At 34.6% G+C, this 24656-nt stretch overlaps 1 protein-coding gene across 1 annotated transcript; it reads right to left on the minus strand.

Moving 5' to 3' along the window:
• Window positions 1–529: 529 nt before the first annotated feature.
• On the minus strand, window positions 530–24409 carry LOC121418460 (double zinc ribbon and ankyrin repeat-containing protein 1-like). Its single transcript, XM_041612349.1, has 18 exons — window positions 24361–24409; window positions 22276–22441; window positions 21668–21815; window positions 20666–20795; window positions 19198–19380; window positions 18518–18621; window positions 16677–16794; window positions 15813–15926; window positions 14874–14975; window positions 14303–14425; window positions 13697–13855; window positions 12739–12952; window positions 12140–12243; window positions 11398–11563; window positions 10429–10532; window positions 9508–9588; window positions 2516–2643; window positions 530–2077 (listed from the first exon to the last, which is right to left on the minus strand). Exons 2-18 carry the CDS (start codon window positions 22382–22384, stop codon window positions 1822–1824), a joined length of 2343 nt encoding a protein of 780 aa, XP_041468283.1. The 5' UTR covers window positions 22385–22441; window positions 24361–24409; the 3' UTR covers window positions 530–1821.
• Window positions 24410–24656: the final 247 nt, after the last annotated feature.

Consider the following 24656-nt stretch of genomic DNA (forward strand, 5'->3'; position numbering starts at 1 on the left):
CAAATGCAAAGCCGACCAGTTTGATAAAAATCCATGTAACAACTGCAACTCTATGTAGAAATACACTGTATTGCATTAAAGCTTGTATTTTATTCTTCAAGTATTGAACAATTAAGATCTTTCAACATTAAACTTCTCTAGTAACTGCATAACCTACATACTTGTTCACCATTTCATGTGTATCAAAGGAAAAGATGAATCAGGGTAATTGCTGCATTACATATTCTTCAATAGCACACTTTTTATCTCTATCAGTCAATTCAATAAGAAAATCAGTCTAAGAGTTTCTATGAAATTAATACAATGGCCAAAGAAATGCACAATTATGAAAACTGCAGAATGTGCCATTACAATACAGTACAATAGTCTGAAACACTGATTTAATTGATTATTCAAAAGCAATTTCAGTCAAATATTTTATTTCAAATTTCTTCAAACTGTTCAGCATATAAAGGGATGACTTATGGGTTACAGGAATTTTACATTTCTTTTCTTTTCTTCCAGGCAACTCCTGGAGTCCTTTCTGAAATTCTGTCATACTTTGTAATGTTTGAGATGCCAAATAAATAATAATAATAATAGTACTGATCTTACCAAGAACACAAACTACAAGTACTATACATGTATATTGGCATTATTTGCCTCTTGATAACCGGGCCGTTTCACTGCTACTGAAATCCTGTGCTTTGGTTGGTTACGGGTGAATACAGAGGTTTGGGGTTAAAACTGATAACAAAGTAAAGTATTCACATTTCACATTTAGAGGGACTTTTGATAAACACTTGAAACAATGGCTGAGGGTAATATCTGGGATATATCAAAAGGTGGTTTATTCATTTTCATTATGTATTTCATCTTATTTTGGTTGTCATTATCATATCATGGCTTTACTTGTTGAATGTTAGTGAATGAAGTGTATCATGGCAGGGGTGTCAAGATGGATTCAAATTGAATGACTTATTGGTAAGTCAAAAAACATTTAAACATGCCAAGCTGTGAAGAACACAATACTCCACAGTGTGTCTCACAGTGTTGAACACAGTTCCTTCACACCGATGAGTTTAAACACAATAACAGTGTGAGTTATTTTTCACATACTCCAAGCTACAAGAACACACTATAGACACTCACAGTGTAGAAGTGTCCACAGTGTGAAATCACCTCCACACTGTGTTAAATTTCAGCATTTTAACAGCAGGAATGGCATCTTCGTAGAGTCCAATATGTGAACACTGTGGGGAAAACTCATACCGTAGAGGTGTCTACAGTGTGAAATTATTTCCAAAATGTTAGATTTGAGCATTTTCACAATGTGAGTCACATCTTCACTTAGTCCACTGTGTGAAGACAGTGTGAACACTCACACTGTAGGTGTCCACAGTGTGAAATCATATCCACACTGTTGAATTTCAATATTTAAAAAACGTCAATTTCTTTTTCATAGTCAACTTTGAGAATACAGAGTCAACATCACACAGTAAAGTTGTCCACTGTGTGAAATCAGCATCACATTATTGAATATGAGCATTTTCAGTGTGTTCTACAGTGTGAGCATTTTTGGTGTGTTCATATAATCCACTTAACACACTGTACATGCTCACACTGTAGAGGTGTGAAATTATCTCCATACTGTAAAAGTTCAGCATTTTTACAGTGTGCATATCACTGTGTTTGCATAGTCCAGTATGTGAACACACTGTAACCACAGTGTGTGACACTGTATTCCTTCCAACAGGTTATTGTACTTGCATACTCCTTACACGAGCAAGAAAGATCTATTGATAACCAATCAAAATAATCAGATATTCTTGAACAAGTTAATCAGAAATCATCCTCACCAAACGTCTTAGTCTTTCCCAAGGCTTGTTTCTTGATCCTATCTAGCATGCCCTGCCCTGCAGTAGACGTGAAGATGTTGATGATGCTCTCGTTGCCAAGCCGTGTAGCCATCGCTGCCGGTGTCTCATCACGGTTGTTCTTAACCTTTGCACTGGCTCCGTTGTTAAGGAGAGTGACCACACCCTGCTTTCCATCGTATCCCAGCTGCACGGCTTCATGGAGGGCTGTGTTTCCTTTCCTGAAAATCAAATCACGAGAATAATTGAAGGCTGGTAGACAGCTACAAACTTTTCAAAGTCAACTAAAATGACAGAAGAATAGAATGCCTCAACATTCTATCTATTTATCATTGTAGTATATTATTTATTTCTTTAGAGGGTCCTCTGGTATGTAGGCTTTTACATTGTTTTGCTCTTTAGATTAATCAATGCAAATCTATTTAATAATAAGAGCTTTCTTTTCCTTCATAAAATGACCTAGAGTTTTTTTTCTGTTCTACTTGGTCATTATTCATTAAAAATTTTTGTAAATTGTTCAATCTTGAGGTAAGTCAAGTAGCATATTATGGATGTGCTGACTGAAGTTTAAAGGAAATAATGTTCATTTTTCTACTCTCCCTTCCAAATTATTTAGTATACATGTAGTTATAAAAGGACATATATTAATATAGACTTACTGCCCAACTTTCTTGTGCACATCAGCACCATGAAACACAAGAGCTGGTATGCATTCAAAGTGTTTGTTGAGCACAGTGATGGTTAACACAGGGACACCGTCAGCATTCTCACTGTTGGGATCAGCCCCCTGTAGTAGATAAAGATGGAGGGAGAAAGAGAGAGACAGAGAAGGACAGAGACAGAAAGATCAAGAGGACAGGGAGACAGGGGGAGAGATGGAGGGACAGAAAGAGAGGGGAGGAGAGAGATACAGAGCAAGAGAGAGAGATTGTGGGAGAGAAGGGGTAGAGAGAGAGAATAAGAGAAGAAAGTATAGAGGAGGAGAAAAATGAGAGGCAATGAAACAAGAAATCATTATAACCTAGGATAAAGCTTTAAAAAATGTACCCAACTCTCAAATCACCTGAAACTTGTGAGCAAGTATTACATATTTTAAAGTACTATACACCCCTGATCCTATGGTATAGAAAAATCCTATACAATCACTGCAAAAACACATGAGAAAAGAAATGAAACAGTTCATGGTCATATCGATTAAGTTCTTCGTGATTCAAATTCTGAGACCAGAAGATGAATTACATCAATAAAGAAACTGACTAAAAAACCTTTCTTAAGAAAAATAACAGTTCATTATTCTCCTTCTTCATTCCAATACATCTTTTAAGAGTTATAACATCTGTACTATTCAGTTGCACTAAGGCCATTGATCCATTTATTCTAGATCTAGAATGCATATTGTACCGTAAATACAACTGCCTTGGGCTAATGCATCAATCTCTTTTACGCTAACAATATAAAAGTGATTACACTTTGTGGGTTGACTTCTCCAGTCTTGGTTACTGAACTAGCATCCTTTATGTTAAACTTGAATAATGAGTTGGGTCAAGACACTTTAATCTAGATTTCTTTCTTTAATTCCAAATAAGCGAAAATGACCTGGTAACTACTCCCTTTACAACACCTAAAATATGAGATGATCTTTGTAGGTTTGCATGGTGGAGTTTATAACGTGGAGAAGGTCTATGGTTCACCATGTGTAATATGAAGAAGGGAAGGAAATACAGGCAGAATAATTGAAATGGAAAGACAAGATAGGATGAAAAGATAAAATTAGAAGTATTCTTTTCTTGAAAGAGAGTGAAGTCCTTAAAAGGACTGTAAACCAGATGAGATGAGCTGAATATGGCTTGACCTAAAATATGAACTTAAAGAAGGGCAGTAATGAGCAGGTCTTACTGTATAAGTTACTATTGCTATTAAAGCTAGTTATTTTGGTGTTTCTCAATAATAAAAGCTGAGTAATACATGTTTTTTTTTATTTGGTCTAAAGATTGCATACACGATACATAAATGCATAATTTATTCACTTCAAAATAAAAGATCAAGGGCCTGTTTCATAAAGGACCTGCAAATGTTGTAACTTTGCCATTATGGCAACTACCATGGTAACCTTGTTTATGATTGGCTGCTGAGCCCTGTTACCGTGGTAGTTGCCATTATAGCAAAGTTACACCAGTTGCAAGTCGTTTACGAAACAGGCCCCATATAAATTTGATTATTCATATGATGCAAGGAGACTGAATCAAAGAAATAAAGGAGAATCATGGATGTTACTACTAAATGATCTTCAAAAGTAGACTTTACAAAAATCACAATCATGGTATATTTCAGAAGCCCCAAATCTTATGATAGATCAGTTGCCTGAGCAGTCATCTGCCTGCTTATTCCATCATATTCATATCATAAACATGCATGCTTGTATCATTCCTACACACACAGTCTTCTCTCTCTATCCGTGCCTCCTAAACAGATTTCAATGCATGCATCTCACTACAAAGGATACCGCCGGCTTTCAGCGTGACAGAAACATTATTACGCTCACATGTTACGATCAAACTTCTTATTCTCCATGGAGGACAGATGTTTCATACGATTCTCCCATTTATCTGCGTTATCTCTAACAGAGTCTATAAAAAGCTGGTGATGGTAAAACCAGTAACTAATGCAGACAGAGCTAAATTGACAAGTCGGTATATTCAATATTTCTTTTGATGTCTTTTCATTGAATGATGCAGCTATCTAAGGCCAGCTTTGTTTGTCTCCAAAGAGTGTTTCATGAAGCATCTTATCAGTGATTTTCACTGACTAACCTGCTCTGAGCCAATCAGATGCAAGGATTTCAGTGGCTTATAACAAAAATCAGTGAATATTTGTTTCATGGAATGCTCCCCTGGTATTCTATTTTCTGTGGCTATGTGTCTATTCATATCACTTTGATTTCTTTGCCACAGGAGATGATGATCTCTAGAGAGATCAATTTCAAATGCAGCTGGAGTATGCTTCATGCATTTAAAGAGTTTTGCAGGAAACTGAAGTTGATTCAATCGCATATTTGCAAAGAGATCAAATGTAACTATAGCAGAATTATTCTCATCATTGTTATTACGAGTTATTTGGGGTGAGGTATGTTTCTTTATATTACAACATTAAATTTGGATAAAGTGCTAATTGATGCAATTTTTTTTACTTTCCCTAAGTAAACAAAAAAAGGGTAATTGAAGGTGGTGAAAATGGTAAACATTTTTTTTATGTGACATTATAATATATTTTCTTGCTAGTATCAAACATGCATTAAAGTGTGGTTGATAAGGGGCTTTTGATGTCATTTTACAGCTAAATATAACAATACACCTCTATAAGATCATGAATGTAGAATCATTAATAAAGATTTGACAGAAATTTAAAGTAAAAGACTTTGTTTTGAATATTCAAAATTTAAATAAATTTGCATTTCAAATCATATCAAGATGTGAGCAGTTCACCCTACCTCATTCCCAATGCCATTTTTGCAATCCTCATGAAATTTCCTTTCAGAAAAAGTACAATTTTGTAAAATTAAATATTTCTTAAGTTATGACAATTTTAATACCGAACTATGAACTATGATTAGATTTGGGTGATGTTACACAAAAGGGGAAACTCCTGGATGCATGGCCATAAACATAAAATATGTCCATCCACTGGAATAATTAGAATGTTGGGAAATTATAGAAACAAATATTTTTTCCACTTACAAATAAAACTATAAATTTAATGAAGAAATTACCAAATGAGGGACATGCTTGGGTCGAATGTTCAATCTGTTCTATCAACTATTCAAACACTTCATTCCCTTCAGTTTCATTCTACTATAATCAATGTCAACAATTATTTTCTTCTAATATCTAATGTAATGATAAATTAAGAGTACAATCATCTTCTATTAAAAAGGGAAAAAAAGGAGAAAAATTTATATCACCAAATGGGTACATTTTTGGGTCACTTTCATGTGAGCCTTATATTTTTGATCTGTTCAAAATTTGCTTAATAAACTCTTCAAAACATCTAATTCCATCTGGTTCTATCCCCATACAATCAATGTCAAGATGAAATCGTATGACAATCCATGGCAGCTCCTGGGGAGCATTTCATGAAACAAATATTGTTATAAGCTACTACAAATCCTTGCATCTGATTGGCCGAGAGCAAATTTAGTCAGTTAAAAAACACTGAAAAACCTCTTCATGAAACACACTGGTATTTCACCTTGATCTCATTATAAAGTTTTTGGTCAATGGAATTTTATGGCATAATAAAGAGTCCCCCTTTAATCCCTTAACATGCAATTTTTCATTGATTCTAACCCTCCCATCTCTGGCCCCAGTCATGCTCAATATACAACTTGACCTTTGACCTGTGACCCGACCTGCGCCTGATGGCTTGCAGGTGTGATTGACACAGGCAAGTGATTGAAGTGTGCCTTTATTGCCCCCTAGAGGGCACTATATAATGTTTGGAGCATCAAAGTCACAGGCAGGATAGCCGAGGAAGATGGAGTTCAACTATCTAGGTTCAATGGCATACACAATGTATGAAAATTATACTCTCAAGGGATAACTAATGCAAACTACGAAAAGCCTCAGCTACATGCATGAGTGGAGTCTCATGTCTGTGCACATAAAATTGAACAGTTTATAATATTATGTATGTTCTTGAGAGCAAGTGTGCAAAAAATATCATCAAAAATTTGATCGAAATCTATGAATTTCTGACAAAAAAACTACAGCCTGTCAATTTTAGAATATAAAAACAATGGTGCCGCATTTCCGAGCACTCATTTATGCTACACGTGATCTGGATGAGAGAGGCTGCATTTTGAGGCTCTTATATGAAATGCATGATCATTCAATATCATTTCCCTATTTTGACTCAGATTTTTAATAAATATCTGTATTGCAGTTGTAAAGTTTGTGGTCATTGTGTGTCTTCTTAATCACACAAATACTTGTGTGCAGACTTAAAACACAAATCAAATTAGGCAATTCTTGTAGTACTTTAAATCCTCATTCGAATATGACGCGACAATCTGAACAAAGTCCATCAACAGTTTTCATATTGCTCATATACACTGAAAAATACCACACCACTTATGCCAATAAATGCACATTGAAAGCTTCTAGTCTCAATTTGGACTAAAACTGTGTGGCAGATCTTGCAGCAGCTCTCATAAAATAATATCAATTTCATTATGATGCCAAATATTTCAATGCACAGTTATGGACAGATTATTCTGCACTATCATCTAAAAAGAGAAAGCTAAATAGCAAAATGAAAGTTATATCCTTACCCCCTGCAACATGTCTTTTAGCCCTTTAATATTTCATTGAGTTTGAAGACAAAAAAATTGCCGAGGTTTTTGCGCAAAGTTTTGTCCTGCCATGTGTAAAAATAACTTTATTCAGAAAAGACTGTAAATTATACCCTCTCAGCAGTTTTCATCTATCAACTTAATAATCTCTCTTATTGTGAAATACATTTTTTTTACCTGGGGGTGTTTCACAAAGATTTGAGTATGACTTAGAGTAGAGTCACACTTAAATGCCTATGTGTATATGATTATGTAACAAGCAATCTTATTGATTGATATGCAGTAGTGAGTGTCCTCTAGCATGATTTGAACAATGCAGTCATGCCTTTTATAACAAATGCAACTTGGCTCTTAAGTGTGATTCTAAGTCATACTTAAATGCCTGTGAAACACCCCCATGATCCATTAGAAGTAATCAACTCAAAAAGGAAACTCTAAGAAATTTATAACTTTTCGTATTATACAACTGAAGAGATATAAAGTCCTCCTACACATTAAGGCCCGTATTCTGAAGTCAGGTTTAACTTAGACTCGGGTTTAAAGTTGTGGTTTAAGTATGGGAAGCCAAACGTATCAAATTTGTTATTAAGTTGTATGTTTCTTATGTTTACTGTGCTCTTTCCTGATTCATCGATGGTGAAGCCTATAATTTTTTTTATACGTCCTAGACAATTATGAATGATTTAAGAGCCAAATGAGCTGAAGTATGATGTCTCTACTGTTAGTGATTTATGTGACAATTGGCTCGCCATACTTAAACTACAACTTTAAACCCGAGTCTAAGTTAAACCCGACTTCAGAATAGGGGCCTAAGACTTTAAGGCAATATTGACATTATAATCAAATGAATACTTCATTTAATATCCATACACGCTTGTATGTAGTCAATTTTTTTTAAAGAAATATCTATGACAGGAACATCAACAGTAAAAAAGAATGAAGTTGAGCACTTGAACACACAAACACACCCTCACACACTAAAAAAATTGGCATTCAAAAGCAAAAAACACAATTATTTTGATTTACAATTAATAGAATTAATAAAAATGCTTACACTTTAAATGGATTCTTTTTCATGGATTAAATACACCAGACACATAACTCAAATTAAAAAAAAAAGGTTATCCATTCATGGCAATGAAATGGCTTACATCAAAACATGTCAATATAAAAAACAGAAATAATGAATGCCATTCGACGAAATATAATAAAATCATACTAGATAAATGAAACATGAGGTCCCCAAAACTATACCTATCTCTTTGGAAGGTGGATAGCACCGAATGGCAGCGATTACTCTTCTGTTCGTGGAATATTCAAAACTATTAAATTGCATTTTTCTCTATGATGCTGTTCAATGAGGCAGCAACACATAGTGTGATTCAACAGGTAAATATCAATTGGTCAATCAACAGGTAATTATCAATTGGTCAAAGTCAAATTCCCACAAGTTAAACAAAATAACTAATAGCTTTTTTTATCATGCATATTATATGCTGTTATTTTTCTTTAATTTCTCAACAATCGATCACATGGGTTGGATATCCCTTAAATTCATGAAATAGAATATCACACCTAACAGATTTGCATTCATGTCACATTTTTAGTTCTTTTCTTTATAAAATATATTCAGAACATGAATACTTGGTCCATGTTGCTCTATTCAAATTTTCTTGCATCTTTCTGACAAGCCTTTAACAAATTAAAGCCATCTCTCTACTATAATCAATCAAAAGGAAAAATATGATAAATAACACAGCTTTTTCAACATTTTATTTCAAGCCTGCCCATTTGGGCGATTCCACACTAGAACTTCAAAAAAATCACAATCTTCAACATGATTTCAATAAGTAGTGCAATATTTTACTATGATACCTAAATTTTATGGAAACTATGAGTTTAAACCAAAAATAAAGTCAGATATATTTTTTTTTTTTGTTTTTTTTTGGGGGGGGAACAAAAGAATTTTCCATTTTCAATAATTTTGCTGATTAAATAGTCAAGTACAAACACTGCCTGAAACCATTATTGGAAAAACATAAGATTGAAAATATTGCAGGTCAATGGAATAATGTATCATTGATGGTTCCCAATAATATCTACAACATTTTCAAGATCCATAATAAGGGCATCCCTGATTTTTATCTTGGAAATGTCCCGTACAACACCTGAAAATGCAAAAGTTTTTCCTACAATTTTATTTTTTAATCATGCAATCTTACAATACCAGTTTCTATATCTTTTACCCATGGGTAATCGATTTATCCTATAAGGATCTAACAATAAAGATTAAGGAGATCTTACCTCATCAAGCAACCTCTGAACTTCTTCTTCATCTCCATCCCCCTTGGGACCAACTTCTCGCAATAAATCTTTGTCATAAGGCTGGAGTATAGAAAATGAAATTCCTCAACATTAAAGTGAACCAGAAATACAACAGCATGGAAGCACAAAATAATAAAAAGAGCTGTTTTGGACTCACTGAGCAGGATATGAAAAAATATATATTGAATAAAAATGATATCAACTCTCTGCCATATGGTTGGAGTTAAGAAATTAAATTACTCCCTATCAAAGTCAATAGGCAAATCAACATTATAGAGGCTAAATATTAAAAAAATAAATGTTTTGGCTATCGTTTAACAGAAATATAAAAAGCTTGTATAAAAAAACTTCAAACTCATCATCAATATGCAATATATTGTAGTTTTACTCACTTAATCATGTTTCATGACAGTCATGCATGCAAGATGTTCATTAATACTTGATTACCCTTATGTCCAAGTTTCACAAACTATATCCATATACTTTCAGAGAAATAGATCCATATGCTTTCCAAGTTATGACATTTAACAAAATTTAATCTTACTTAAGATTTCAACAATTAAGACGAAGCCGCAGCAGCTGCCGTCAGAAAAGCGGCGCCTATAGTCTCACAATGCTATGCAGGTGAGACAAAAACTACATAATGAATGTTGACTTTCAAAAAAAATATTTGTTTAGAATTGTATCAAAATAAGCTATCTAGCTACATGTACCTAAAAGGCAAAAGAATTAGATGTCACTAAATGTTGAATAAAGGGGACCATTTGCTACCAATGTAAGTCAATTTCAGACTGTGACAAAAAAAAGACCATGACAGTGGCTTTATTTGAACCAATTACTTTTCCACACATATTACTACTACCACATACATATTCTACACGTGTGAAAGGAGCTACTTACTGTAAGCTTATCATTGACAGGTTTCTTCTTTATTGTTTTCTTCTTTGGAGAATCTTTCTTAGACGATGATTCCTTGGTGTTATTTGAAAACTTTTCTTGAGTTACTGTAAGAGAAAAGGGAGTAAAACACAAGTCAACACAAATATCTTAAGTACTCTAACGTAACACAATGTTACATACTATGATTACACAATGTGCATTAAAAAAATATTACTATTATCATTCTTTTTATAAATGTTTTTTTTGGGGGGAGGGTGCAAATAAGTTCCTTTCATATATTCACTGTTAGGGAGGGAAGGGGGGGGTTGAAGTTATAGTAATGAAAATTATATAGAGCAAATCCTGTAACAATGGATAAGTCAAAAATTGAAACTAAAATTAGATTATCGTGTTTCTTTTACTTGCTTAAAGCCTTGCTCTCACATTTGTATTTTGGGCTTGTGTTCAGCTGCCCATTGCCTAAACGCAGACAATTGCAGCCAAAAACAACATAATGCACTGAAACTTCATGCATGTTTAATACGAAGACTTATGCGAATGCGAGCAAGAATGTGTGCGGAAAAGTTACAACCAGCAGTTACACAGGCCAACGTGCAGCAAGACTAATCCATTTACCAAGATTTGTCTCGCTTCAGCTTGCTTCAGCTCACATCACCTTACTTTACTGCAGGCAACTCTATAGGAGTTCCAACAAGCTTGAGGCAAAAGTGTGTTTGCAAGCAAGTATTCTTTTTCTGGGTAGTGTGATGCATAAGCCTGCATATTATGTTTTCGGCTTACACAGCAATACAGTTTAATATGCAAAGGGAGGAGACAGGCATTAGTGTAAATACTATTGTGTTGATGTTTTTTAAAAACTTTTTAAACCATGTTTTAAGTATTCTAAATATATGTACAGAGTTATAGTGCTATTATGTAACTTAAATGCACTGTTTCATTTGAATGGAATATCATGGATCTTCGTCTTACCAGGACTATTTATACTGTTTCTCCTTCCCTCTGTTACATCACTCAGCAGTGTTGACTTGGTAATTCCCAGAGGTTTGCCTGTCATAGCATCCTTAGATCCTCTCAGTGCAAAGCATACAGTCAGACTAAGCTCATAGCCATCTTCATGCACAGCAGCTGTCACTAGCTGTACATAATGGAAGAGGGGTTAGGGCCACAAAAATGGTTCTTAATAAAGTAGATGCATTTGAAACCTTCAACAAAACATTTTATTTTTGAAAGTTTATGAAAGAGAGCTGCAGTCAATCAGGATAATAGTTGCTTACATAAACCGAAGTAATTTCTTTCCTAGCAGACAGTTAAAACAAATGTTACAAATAAAATGGAATACATGTTGTATTATTTGCACTACATAATGGAAGAGGGGTGAGAGCAACAAAAATGGTTCTTAATAAAAGTAGATGCATTTGAAACCTTCGATAAGACATTGTTTTTTTTCATCAGAATGTTCCTGATAGAGGACTGCAGGCAATCAGTGTAATAGCTGCTAACTTAAACCGAAGTAATTTCTTTGTTAGCAGACAGTTCAAACAAAGGTACATGGCATCTAAACCATAATATTAATGTTGTGTGCCCTTTCAGTCATACATTGTCTTTATTGTCTTCAGAACTACCTAAAAGCAAAGTATCATCACTATCAATGCCTTATCAGAGGGCAGGCCCTCGCTCTCTACAAACTGAACTATCATTCCATCTTATGTACCTTTCCCATCCTTGGTTCTCCAATCTGGTTTCTGAAGTCTGTATTATTCTGTGCATGTGCTTTGAGATGACCACATATATGGTCCATTTGTTGCCTCCAGTAACCTACAAAAAAATAGGAAAAAAGATGAATCTCACAAGATTAAAACATCAAAATTACAATGAAGTTAGAAGTATACTAATTATGGTGATATTAAGGATAGTATACATAGAGACATTAACATTTTCAGTAACACCAGCCTTATAATCAGATAAACAACAATTTTTTTTAGTTCAATCTTTTCCCACAACTATGAAGAAAACTCAAACCTCATCACATATTCCAGACAGAGATTGCAATCATTCAAAATAGATTGCACTAATTCTAGATGATATTGCATCATTCTAGACGACATTGTAGTAATTCTAGACGATACTGCGAGCATTCTGGACAAGATTGCAATTATTCTAGTTGAAAGTGTAAGCATCCCAAATGAGTTTGCAATCATTCTAGACGAGATTGCAATAATTGGACAAGATTACAAGATCATTCTAGATGAGATTGCAATCATTCTGACGAGATTGCAATCATTACTAGACAAGCATTGGACCGATGCTTACCTTTGCCTGGACTGACCGCTGTAAGGGTCACCTTGCGGTCACTCATGGCATCCTGCTTGGCCTTTGCCTCCTGCTGCTCCAGGTCTTTCTTGATCAGCTCCTTGTTGGATGGGTAGAAGATTCCTGCTGTCATGGTGGAGACCGAGACCTTAGGAGGCTCCTTCTTGGGGACTGTCATGGGAACCCAAGATGGTTCACCATTCTGGTCCACTACCTAGGTTAATAAATAAAAATATGCAAAATTTACATAGCACTTGATGGAGCATTGTAGCCTGGTGGATTAGTCCCAGGACTTTGAAACAGAGGGTTGTGGGTAAAAATCCCAGCCATGGCAGAAGTTTCCTTCAGCAAGAAATTAGTCCACACTAAGCTGCACTAGACTCAGGTGATGTACATGCATACCCTGTAAGATTAATTCCTTGAATTATCTGAGTGCTGCTGATAAAGTTGCAGCTCCATCTAATGTATCTTTGTGATAAATTTGTGATGACTTTAATCTTGTTTTATTGATTTGGTTGGTTGCAATTTTTCTTACCTGATTGCTAAATGAGTGTTCATAAGCAAGCAACCAGCTAACATAAAGCATAAGATTCTCTCTGAGGGACATGGGGATTGTTTCATGAAAGTTGTCTGCACTGACAAAATGTCTTTCTCTGACAGTTACCATAGCAAAACATTCTGAGCCCATAAAACCAAGGATTTATCCGAATTTGTCAGCGCTGAAAATTTAGTCAGTGTTGAAGATTTTCATGAAACGCCCCTCTGGTAATGTGTATCAATGTCATACCAAAGGGTAGTAGAGCATTATGTGGCATCTGCACCCAGGTCACCAGATTGCAATATCACCACTCTACCATCTGGGTTATCAAGCCTCCTTTAATCAATTTAGTGGAGGGAGTGGGTGATAACCCAGATCAACTCATTAATTTTTATTTTTATTTCCAAAGACTGTTAATACCTGTGAAGTATGTTTTCCTCCAACTGTGATTCCATTGTTTCTTGGATCATTCCTGATCGGTGGTTCTATCAAAACTCCACATGAATGACAGAATGATGAGTACGCTTGATTGGCTGCCTTACATCTAGAACATGTCATCAATGATGTGGTGGGAGCAGGCTGTGATAAACAAATAATATCAGATAAATATATCATGAAACAAAGAATCAGTGACTTTCACCAACCATTGTTATAAGCTACTACAAATCCTTGCATCTGATTGGCTGAGAGCAAAGTAGTCAGTGAAAATCATATAACTTTTTTCTGTACTGAGCAATGGTGTAAATCAGAAATTGGGACTGAATATCAGAGAACATGTGTTGAATGAGCATGTCACAATTATCATGCCACTTTCACAAATTAAGAAGATAAGTAGAAAAGCTGATTTTTCTATATTTTTGTGAAGTTCTCCAGTATGTTTTCATTTTCAGTATGTGTGGAATAGAATATGGAAATCTTATCATTCTACAGATTCATTCCACATATCCATAGGTATTGAGGTCCCTGTATAATAAACATCCATATATATTAAATAAGTCACTTCGTAATATCATATATTGAACAAACCTTTGCACCACACCAATCACAGTATCTCGCATCACTATTGTTGACACGCCCACATTTGCTGCAGCACAGAAGACGTCCCTTTTTACCTGGCTCAGGGGGTGCAGCGAATTGACTGTATGTTGGCTGAAAGAGTTCAGAATTTAAAAGAATACTTTTACTTTTTGGGGGGTTGGGATAGACTTCTTTCTATATAAAATGGTTACGGTAAGTAGAATTTTACTTTCAATAGGCAACCTTACTATTAGAATAAAGCAATATCATTTATCAATATGTACAACTACATAAACCTCTTTTAATGAAATACAAACAAAAACCAATGACACAGAAATTTGCCAACACAGATACGCTCAGATTGGACAGTGTAGTATTATTTCTTGGAAAAAGACCTATCCTCTGGCTGGGATTGCATGCTTGTTTCAGCAACTACACATTTTCTACAAAAATCATTAAGCAAATATTTTTCATATTTACATACAAATACTTGAATGATCGCTCTATTGGATTATGTTCAAACTCATTTGATCATTACCCTGTCATTAACACAATTAGAATTTGTTTAAATCATACATACCTTTAGATGTTTATTAGCTCCAGTCAATGGGTGCTCACATGTCACACAGTATTGCATATTAGCAGGGTTACCTGTACCGCATTCATTGCATACGAGCTTGTCCTACCAAGAGAATTCACAAAACAAGATTGAGAAAACATATTGAACATAGCAGACACGAACAGTGAATTGCATGAGCTTGTCAAATTCAAAGGCCCGTGGCTTATGCAGATTTTCTGTATAAATTATGCTGATTTACTTCGAATATCAAAAAATGTCCAATGCTGATGCGCGCTTTTTTTAAAGTGTGGAAAATCGACACCTGTTGCCATGGTTATCCACGCTATTTTATTCATGAGTCCACTGTTTTGAATAATGAGTCCACTCTTCAAACAGTAGACTCATGAATAAAATGGCGTATCTTACCACGGTAACAGGTTTCAATTTAGCGCACTGTGACAAAAGCGCCCATCAGCATTGGACATATTTTATACACGCGCCCGATACGCGTTAAATAAGTGTAATTTATACTGGAAATCTATATAAACCACGGACTCAACCGTGGGTTTTCAAAACCACCTTTGTGAATTCGGGCGAAAGAGTCTGTTGGCTGTTTTGACTGCATTATGTTGCGTGTACATGTACATGTAACTTGTATGCATTATAATTGGCTACACTATACATTCAGGGTACATTATACTCACTGTATGTAGGTCATGCTGGGTTCATTCAGTGTTTATGTGTTTTAGTACAGATTCGCTCCCTATATATACAAGTTCATTTAAACCAACCCTCATTCATTTTCAAACTTTGGTTTACATCTCCAAAGTTTTAAAATAGTTTGTGTAGATACACTATAAGCTTTACATATTTCCAAGAACCAAAATGAGATTTTTTTAATAAAAACGGATCAGAGTGAAATGATCACTTTATAATAATTCTCATATCCAGAATTCTTACCTGCAATTTGACTGATGCTTGTGGTACGAGTTGTGGTGGGACGTCCATCTCACATACCAAACACTTGGAGACATTCAGAGGTATCATAGAATGACATCCAACGCACATACCAAGCTGTCATATAAAGGAAAAAATGAGAAGAAAAAATGATGAACCAATAACACCTATTGTATTTTCATACCTTTGATGAATGATAAAAAGAGTCATGTAGATTAACTACCTTGTCTTGGGAATAAAGCGCCAAGCCAGACATTGAATCCTAGTCTTGTCCAAGTCAAATTTATCTACAACTACTTTAATCAAATGATTTTGCTCACTCATGTGTGAATAAGGAGTCATATGAGTTAAACCAGGCGAAAGAGGAGTTTTGAAGCTTTACAACGATAGGTCATTTGTCTATTGTATTTGTGAAAAAAAATATTATACTAATCAATAATTCTTGGTTTGTTTTGTCTGGGATGCAATGCATAGTATGCTATTAGTTAATATGACTACACTGTAAAAAAAAATGTGACTTTACAGAAAATTTTTTTTTTACAGAAAGCAATAACAGAATCATTCTGTAAATTCATTAAACAGGAAATTTTCTGCAATTTAACAGAACAGGTCTGTTTAAAAAGGGTGTTTTATTTAAGGAAATTTGTAAACTTACATAAACCAAATAACAATTTTCTGTAAGATTACGCAATCTGGTAAGATCACAGGTGTTCTCGAGACTCTGCTGCAGGAACTTATTTTATTTCAAGGATAAATTTCTAACAGTGTAGATCAGTGGAGCTTTGATCGGAAGTGGATAGTAGACCAAATGTTTTTCGACTTGTGTAGACCAAAATAATATCAACCCTGATTGATAACAGGCCTTACCTGAGCAGGCTCTGGAGGGGGCAGCCTGGCATTCGGGAGGGCAGGAACAGGTGATCCACAAGAAATACAAAAACGAGCAAAGGGGTCGGCTGGACGGTCGGCAAAACAAAAGATGCATCTGGAAGAAGCAACAACAAAAATAATGAAACAGGGAAATTGTAGCAAAGGGTTTATGATATATCAATTTGTGATTGTCCTGAAAAAGATGGTTTGTATTCTATTGTGAGTTATTTCCAAGCTCTTAAAGATAAATGAAAGTAGTTGCAGTAAACACTGATTTCATGAGAGGTCTGTAAAACCATGCTCAATTGTCATTATATCACCAAGGATCTATATCTGGTACAGTTACATAAACTGAACTTTAAGAAATCTTGAAATCTACGCTGAAAAATGTTCACACTGAAGATCACCAACAAAGATAAGCGCAAAATGGGACAGTGTATTATTATTGCTTTGAATGTCAGCCAGACGCTTGACCTGAATCCTGTGCTTATTTGCTAATTTCTCAGCAATTACACAATTTCTTTCAGAATCCTTTGGCACATATTTTTTTATTCATACAAACAGACACTTTGGTGGTCATTTCATTGGATTCTGTACGAACTCATTTTGAAATCGTTACCACAACTGGCATTTATCTTTAAAAGAGCTATCCTTATGATAATAAGGCGATTGTACTTGTACTTTCTTTCTTATTCCAAGTTCAATCATAGCAAACACATCAGTGTGAAATTTGAAAATAAATGTAAAATTGAAACGCAACTAATAAACAATGAAATAAGAAATTAATCATAGGACTATTCATGAATTCATGATAAAGCTATGTATAAATTCATGTATTTGATGGATTTTGTTTGTTTCAACCTCAGCCAAAGCAGCGACAACAATGGTATTCTCATTTGATGACATATATACCCTGTATTAAGAGTAGTAGAGTAAACAGTAGTTGCTCTAAGTAATTTGACTTATTATAATCATTATATATCAAATGGGATGAAAAAGTTGGTTCTTCTTTTGGCGCTTGTTTTATCAAATCACTAAACCTGAGGTTAAAAGAGCATTGCTATAAACTGAGATTACAAAGGCATCACCTGGTGAAGATACATAGTTTTACCCTTTTGCTGTGGAAAGCATGTACCCTCATAAATTTTGTCCATTAAGAAAGTGGTATCTGTTTCAGTAAATGATTCAGACGTGAACAAGCTTGAATAATTACATTTCATGGTTAAATGTACAAGTCAGTTGAACTGAATACCGTTATTTTTTTTAGATTTACAGTCTATAGGTGTGTTCAATATCAATTTTCAAATTCAAACAGCAACATGAATTATGACTGAAAACTCAATTACAAAACAGAGATATAATGAATAATAATGCGTTCAATGTCCCCCATTCCTGGTCGTAAAAGTACATGTCTTTCAGATCATGATTGGGAGGAAAATTCATTCATGGAAAAAAAATATGTTTGGAAATGTGATCAGCTCCATATTTTACGACCTTGAGCATCACAAATGCCACATTGAACACAATTGTATTAGAAATGTCATGAAATTTGCTCTCACAGTGGATGCCTACACAAGCATGTGCCCAAATTGACCTTTATTGTGACGGGCCAAACTGCGCAATCACACTGTGCCAACAAAAGCGAGAATTTAAAAAAGATAGACACATAATCAGCTTTATATTTTCAACACGAAACAATGTGTTGTTGTTTGTGTTCTGTGTTGTTGTTTGTGTTCTGTGTTTTGGTTTGTGTTCTGTATTTTGTAATTGAGTTTTCAATCACGATTCGTGTTGCTGATGTCATTTGAAAATCGACATTGAACACACCCTATACTTACTTTAAGAAATCTGTTTGTCTCTGTAGTCTGTTTGCTTGAGTAAAGTTCTCTGGTATCTTCTTACTCTTCTTTTTGTCATCCTCACTTGCAGGATCAGGGGTTTTCTGTAAGAAATTAAAATATTACTCATAATATACAATAATTTGCAGAAACCAATAGAACATACAATTTTTCAATGACTCATGCTGATAGAGGCACATATTCTTGAAAGAGGTTTCAATTGCGCTGTACAATAGTATAAAACCATGGACTATGCAGATTTGTGTACATAATTAGGCTTATTTCATCGCATATACTAAGTAAAGTGTCATAAATGCATGCTTTCTACAAAGGGTGTGAAGTTGAAGTGCCATAACTTGTGAAATTTGCATAAACCATGGGTTTGTACCATGGTACAATTGGAACCTCTTATGAGAATACTGGCCAAAATGTTTATTTTCAATCAGGCCATTAATTTTCTCACTTTTCATATCATCCGCCCTGTATAGGTCATCAATCTGGACAAGTCTTGGATGTATGGATAATCTGTTTTTTGCCTTGTAAACATTCTTGAGTTAAACTATTACATTTTTTGTGCTGTTCTGTGTGGATTTCATGGATTCCTTTAATATTATTTTTAAATAGAGTGATGTATCAATCAACAAAATATAATATTCAAATTTTAAAAGGAATAGAATTACCTTTCCTTGCCCAACCTTTTGACCTCTAGAGACACTGGGTTTCTTCGTGCCCATCCTATTTTCCATGAAGCGGGTTCCTACAGTGGGTTTCCTGTAGTTAGACCCCTTCACCGAGTCGGGTCTTCTGGTCTCAGCCTCAACTACTTTCTTCAGGAGAGCAGTGGTTGTCTTGGAGGCTGTAAGCTGTAGGTATATCAGAATATGAATTAATCACTGTTATGAAATGTACAGTAAAATGATATATTTACCCAAATATGACATCAGTACAATCTGTTTCCGTAGGGGCAAGTGCAAATGAAAGATGCATTATTTCTCCCTATAAAAGGGGCGTTCATCCAACAAAGAGTTGATTCGAGAAATATCAAACAAGCACAATGCTGAAAATTTCATCAAAGTCAGATGTAAAATAAGAATGATTTGAAACGTCCCAGTTTTGTTTTCACGCCATAGTAAAAGGCACAGTATGTGTGATATTATCTAAATGGGAGATATTCATCAAAGAACTTGTCTGACAAAGTCCTATTTTTACCAACCATTACCACATTAACAGTGCTTATTACCTTAAAGGGGAATGAAACATTTGGAACAAGTAGGCTTGTGTCAAAAAAGATAAATAAAAGAATAAGAACAAAGAAAGTTTGAGAAAAATCAGAAAAATAATGAGAAAGTTATGAGCATTTGAATATCGCAATCACTAATGCCATGGAGATCCTCCATTAGCAATGCGACAAGGATGTGTGATGTCCCTTTGATGGACTATAACATACCCCCAAAATGTCTCTTTTTGTTTTTTCTTATGGTGATACAAACTCTTTATCCATGATGTATTCTTTAAAAATCTGTATTACATACCCTCCTATAGAAAGAACGCATGATCTACTGATAGATGTGATAAAAGAGACAGTTTAAGTGAAATATATACTAAAGTAACAGGGAGAGTTGTTCACAGGTGACATCATACATCTTTGTTACATTGCCAATGTGAGGATCTCCATAGCATTAGTGATCGCAATATTCAAATGTTCATAGCTTTCTCATTATTTGTCCGATTTTTCTCAAACTTTCGTTGATCTGTTTCTTTTCTTTTTCTGTTTTCACACAAGCTATCTTGTTCCAAAGGTTTCATTCTCCTTTAATCCAAACCACAGAAAATTGTCAGATCTGACATCTTGTCAGATGTCTCCTCTGATGTCCCCTACTCACTATGTCTATTTCTTTTGTATTTTATTACACAAATTACCAAATATTTTGTTTTTTTTGCGGATTACACAATAATGGAGCACTTTATTAAAATCTCAATACTTCACATCAATGAAAACTGATAGAAATGATTCAATAATAGTTAAGCTTTTTTGCAAGACAAATTTGTAATTTCCTTATCAATATAATAATTGTTAACATGTTCCATTTATTTTTGGTTCATATGTGTTTTATTGGGTTCCAAATATTACAACGTCATGTTTCCGACCTTGAGTCCAGGGCTTTGGTTCCTAGCTTCTGCCTCCAGCAAACTCTCCTCATCAGTGTCATCAGGTTCTTCTCTTACCCACTCCACAAAGAAAGTCTTGCTCACTACAAAACTTTCTCTTGTCTGATCCCTATTAAAGATAGTACAATAACAGGTTGATAGATAATACCACATGAAAAGGAGCAACAAAAAAGGCAACAGGTCCTGTTGCAGAATATCATTAACATCAATAGTGTCAGTATACCAGGGTAGGAAATAATTTTTATTTCTTAGGGGCTATTTTTTTTTAACATAAGGAATGAATGCTGATTTTGAAGGCAATTTCTATAATTGCAAGGGCTACCTGACCAATTATGCTGTAATTTTATGCAAACATCATCATTCTGATATGTAAAACATTCATTTCCTACATTTTGAAAAATACAGTTTGTGGCAGATCTTGAGCAGACTCTACAGAAATTAAGGTCGTCCCACAGCATTTTGGGAATTAGGAGTAATAATGGTTGTGATGAGGACAAAATCTCCTAATTTCTTCATGCTTTTCTTATCATGCTAATATATCATCCATTTTTGTTCATTAAATTGATCTAATTGAAAAAGAAAAAATCTTTTGAGACATGTGCATTATCAATCAATAAAATGTTTTATCAGGAACACATTTGGATCCTTTCTATGAAAATATGAAACACACAGTACGTTGATATAACAGTCAAGTGCGCTTTTGGTCCAAACTTTGCTACATTGTATTACAGCTTAGATTGGACCCTATGGGAATTTCAGGGACTCCTTGTTTTAGTTTCCCTAGAGTGCTTAAGGGCATTTCAAGGGCATATTAATCCTGAGCCACCATATTCATTTTTCTTGATATGATGTAGAATGAAACAAAGCTGGCCATACAAAGAATATATTTAAAACAGTTATTCAGGGTTCTTAATGGTATTTCGAAGGCGAATCAGCCCCCAGCTAAATATTTTCCTTGATATGATATAAAGTGAAACAAACCTAGCCATTGCAAGGGCCTTGACAGTTCTCTTTCCCTCTGTAAGCCTGAAAGGTCTCTGGTACATGAATGTTGTTCTCTGTCCTATTGTCTGGAATGGATCTGGTTTGGTTCCATCAATCGTATAAAAGATGTCAGTATCTGGAGTGGCTGTGAATGAAAATACAGATTCTAGAGTCAAAATCTGGAATGGATCTTGTTTTGCTCTTTTAATGGTATAAAAGATGTCAGTATCTGCAGTGGCTGTGAATGACACAAAGATTCCATTGTTGTCATAATCAACTTATTGTATATTATTTTTCATATCATTCATGATACAAATTACAACATAATTCTAAATCTCCTCTTCTTCCTACTACTACTACCACTACTATTACTACTACTACTACTACTACTACTACTACTACTACTACTTCTACTACTGCTACTATTACTATTACTACTACTACTACTACTACTTCTTCTTCTTTTCAAGCATTTCTTCAGGAGCTCTTAATAACAGTGCAGAAGAACATGCAAATAGATTCTGCACTAAACAAACACTATGATAAAATGTCTCTATGTGCTTCAAGAAGACTTGGATACACAAGTAAAAAAAAAAAAAACTTACTACTTTTGAGCTCGATGTATGTGTTGGTGTCAATGTCTGTCTTGCTCTTGCCCTGGACTGGAATCCTAAGTGGGATAATGGAAGGAACGACTACTGCTCCAGCAGCCATCTTGATCTTTCTTGGAGGCCCAGCTGAATGAAAAACTAGTCCGAGGACTAGATATATCTATTTGAAAGTACAATGGGTATAATTAATGAAGAAAGATGAGAAAAAATAATGATGAGGTTATTTTATTCTAAACATCAAAATAGAAGTATCTTCTCATCTTAAATCTACACTGCTCAACCTACTTAAAATCCTCACATAGATGAATTCACAGTTTTCAGTTTATATTCACTTACAGAACAAATGTAAACTGAATCAAATTCAAATACAACTATGGATATAAAAAGACAGAGGAACATTTGATAAAAGTGAAGTTGATTTCCATTAAAAAAAAACATTTCTAGTATCTTTTCACAGAAAGACTCAAGTCTTCATCCTCAATGAAATGCCTTTGATCATAGAGTACTTGATAAAAAAAAACCTGAATTTGAATTGATTATTCATGACACCGATCTTACAGCATACATGCCTTCAAACTTAGATTTTGATGGAGCTCTACAAATCATATTCCTTATTTTTGCGAGGAGCTCAATTGAGCTCCATAAAATCACTCTCTTGTGCTTTTTGAGCTCAATTTATTATTTATTTCCATAAAATTGTAGAAACAGTACCTATTGGTTATTTATAAAATGCAAAACACAAATGATTTTATCTTCTCCAGCATTTTAAACTAAAAATATGGTAAATACTATTTGATTAATTTCCTTTAACATGCCTATGATTCATATATCTACATGTATTTTCATCTGCTTTGTAGGGGACCGGTGCACACAATGAAAAGGGGGAGGGGAAGAAAGACAGAAAGAATGCTGGAAAAATGAAAGAATGCTAAAAATTACAAAAATTCAATCATCTAAAATTTCAAATATATTTGAATAAGGTTAGAAATCTAAAATGTTCAAAAATGCGTACTGTAAATCATCAAAGTGAAACATTGTCAAAGTTGAAAATAAGATGAATGACTGCACAAACATGACAAATGCATCTTTCACCATTCACATGCACACCACTGAACTTCTTCCTCCGATAGGTGGCAACAACAGCAGTCAGCTGCACTCATTCAATGAACAAGGTGTAGCTGTCGGGATTACAATTTACAGGTAAAATCACGTACTGGTGCATACATGTAATTAGAACTAGTAGTCGAATTGGCCCTAAAATTGTAAAGTAGAAATTTAAATTTAGGTCTGGGTAAATTAGAGAAGCATTGGTGACTTTGGTCATTGCCTTTGCATTGCTCTTGCATCTATAGACCGAAAGCTTCGGTTTCTATTATGTTGGTTGTTCAGCAGCTCAGCTGAACTCCGTTGGCTTCACTCACCAAATACAGAGACCAAAGTTCTACTGCGCGATGTACAGGGGACTCGATGGCCATATGTTTATGTACTTAAAATCTGATAAAACGGGGAAGTGAATTTGTAAGTAAGTCACTGTTTTTGTTCCTTTTAACTTGCTTTTTCTCCTTTTTTTGGCAATTAATGTCAAGAGGGAATGTTAATTTGCATTTTGGTCTTGTTAATTTTCAAAATTTTTATTCATTAAAGACAAAAATTGAAGAGCCCCGACAGGGGGATTTGCATTGCATGCAAGTCCCCTAATGGTGGCTGCACGATAGCGAGCCGTCTGTGTACGAGGAGAAATTTTAAAAAATGTTTAAAAACTCCTCGAAACAGACAGCTACCAGCTGTCTTTTGCATCTACTGTTGTTTACAACAAGATTACACTCTGGGAAATCTCTGCCACTTTACGCCGCCGGCTAACGGCCAAACTCTGTCTCACTCGGTACCGTACCGTCTCACTCTCAGTCATATTCACCCCCGTATTCACCTCGGTAATCACAACACAAACATAGTCATGTTGTCTCCAAATAAACAAGCATATGCTACTAAAAATAACAAGGACTAAATTGGAAAATCACTGAATATAAATCTCGCTTAATTTCAAAATGTAATATCAACAATTTTGACTAAAATTCTTACTTAATCAAAATGTTTTCCTTTACTCGTCCGCTTCGGGAGAAAAAATCTCGCATCTGGTAAATTCCATTTTTTGTAGGTAGATATTTAGTTCCAATAATACAGCACTTTTATGAATTTGTGAATTGTATGTTAATAATACAATTGAACTATTTAAATAAGTTATAGTAAGTATATATAATTCATTGTAGTTTCAATTTTTTATATCTTAAATGTAATAACATATAAATTTATAAAATATAAATCACATGTACCCTATCTTAAATAATGAACGGTCCCACATTAGCCGTTTCCCCAGT

This window comes from Lytechinus variegatus, chromosome 7, assembly GCF_018143015.1.
Source record: "Lytechinus variegatus isolate NC3 chromosome 7, Lvar_3.0, whole genome shotgun sequence".
NCBI classification, from domain to species: domain Eukaryota; kingdom Metazoa; phylum Echinodermata; class Echinoidea; order Temnopleuroida; family Toxopneustidae; genus Lytechinus; species Lytechinus variegatus.

Excerpts from the sequence above, each read along its gene's own strand:
- LOC121418460 (XM_041612349.1), bottom strand. The coding sequence starts at position 22,384 with ATGGCTGCTGGAGCAGTAGTCGTTCCTTCCATTATCCCACTTAGGATT. Across the intron at positions 12,244-12,738 it reads AGCGGTCAGTCCAGGCAAAG|GTTACTGGAGGCAACAAATG; the intron begins GTAAGCATCGGT and ends ATTTTTTTGTAG. Across the intron at positions 9,589-10,428 it reads CTGTCAATGATAAGCTTACA|CCTTATGACAAAGATTTATT; the intron begins GTAAGTAGCTCC and ends TCTATACTCCAG.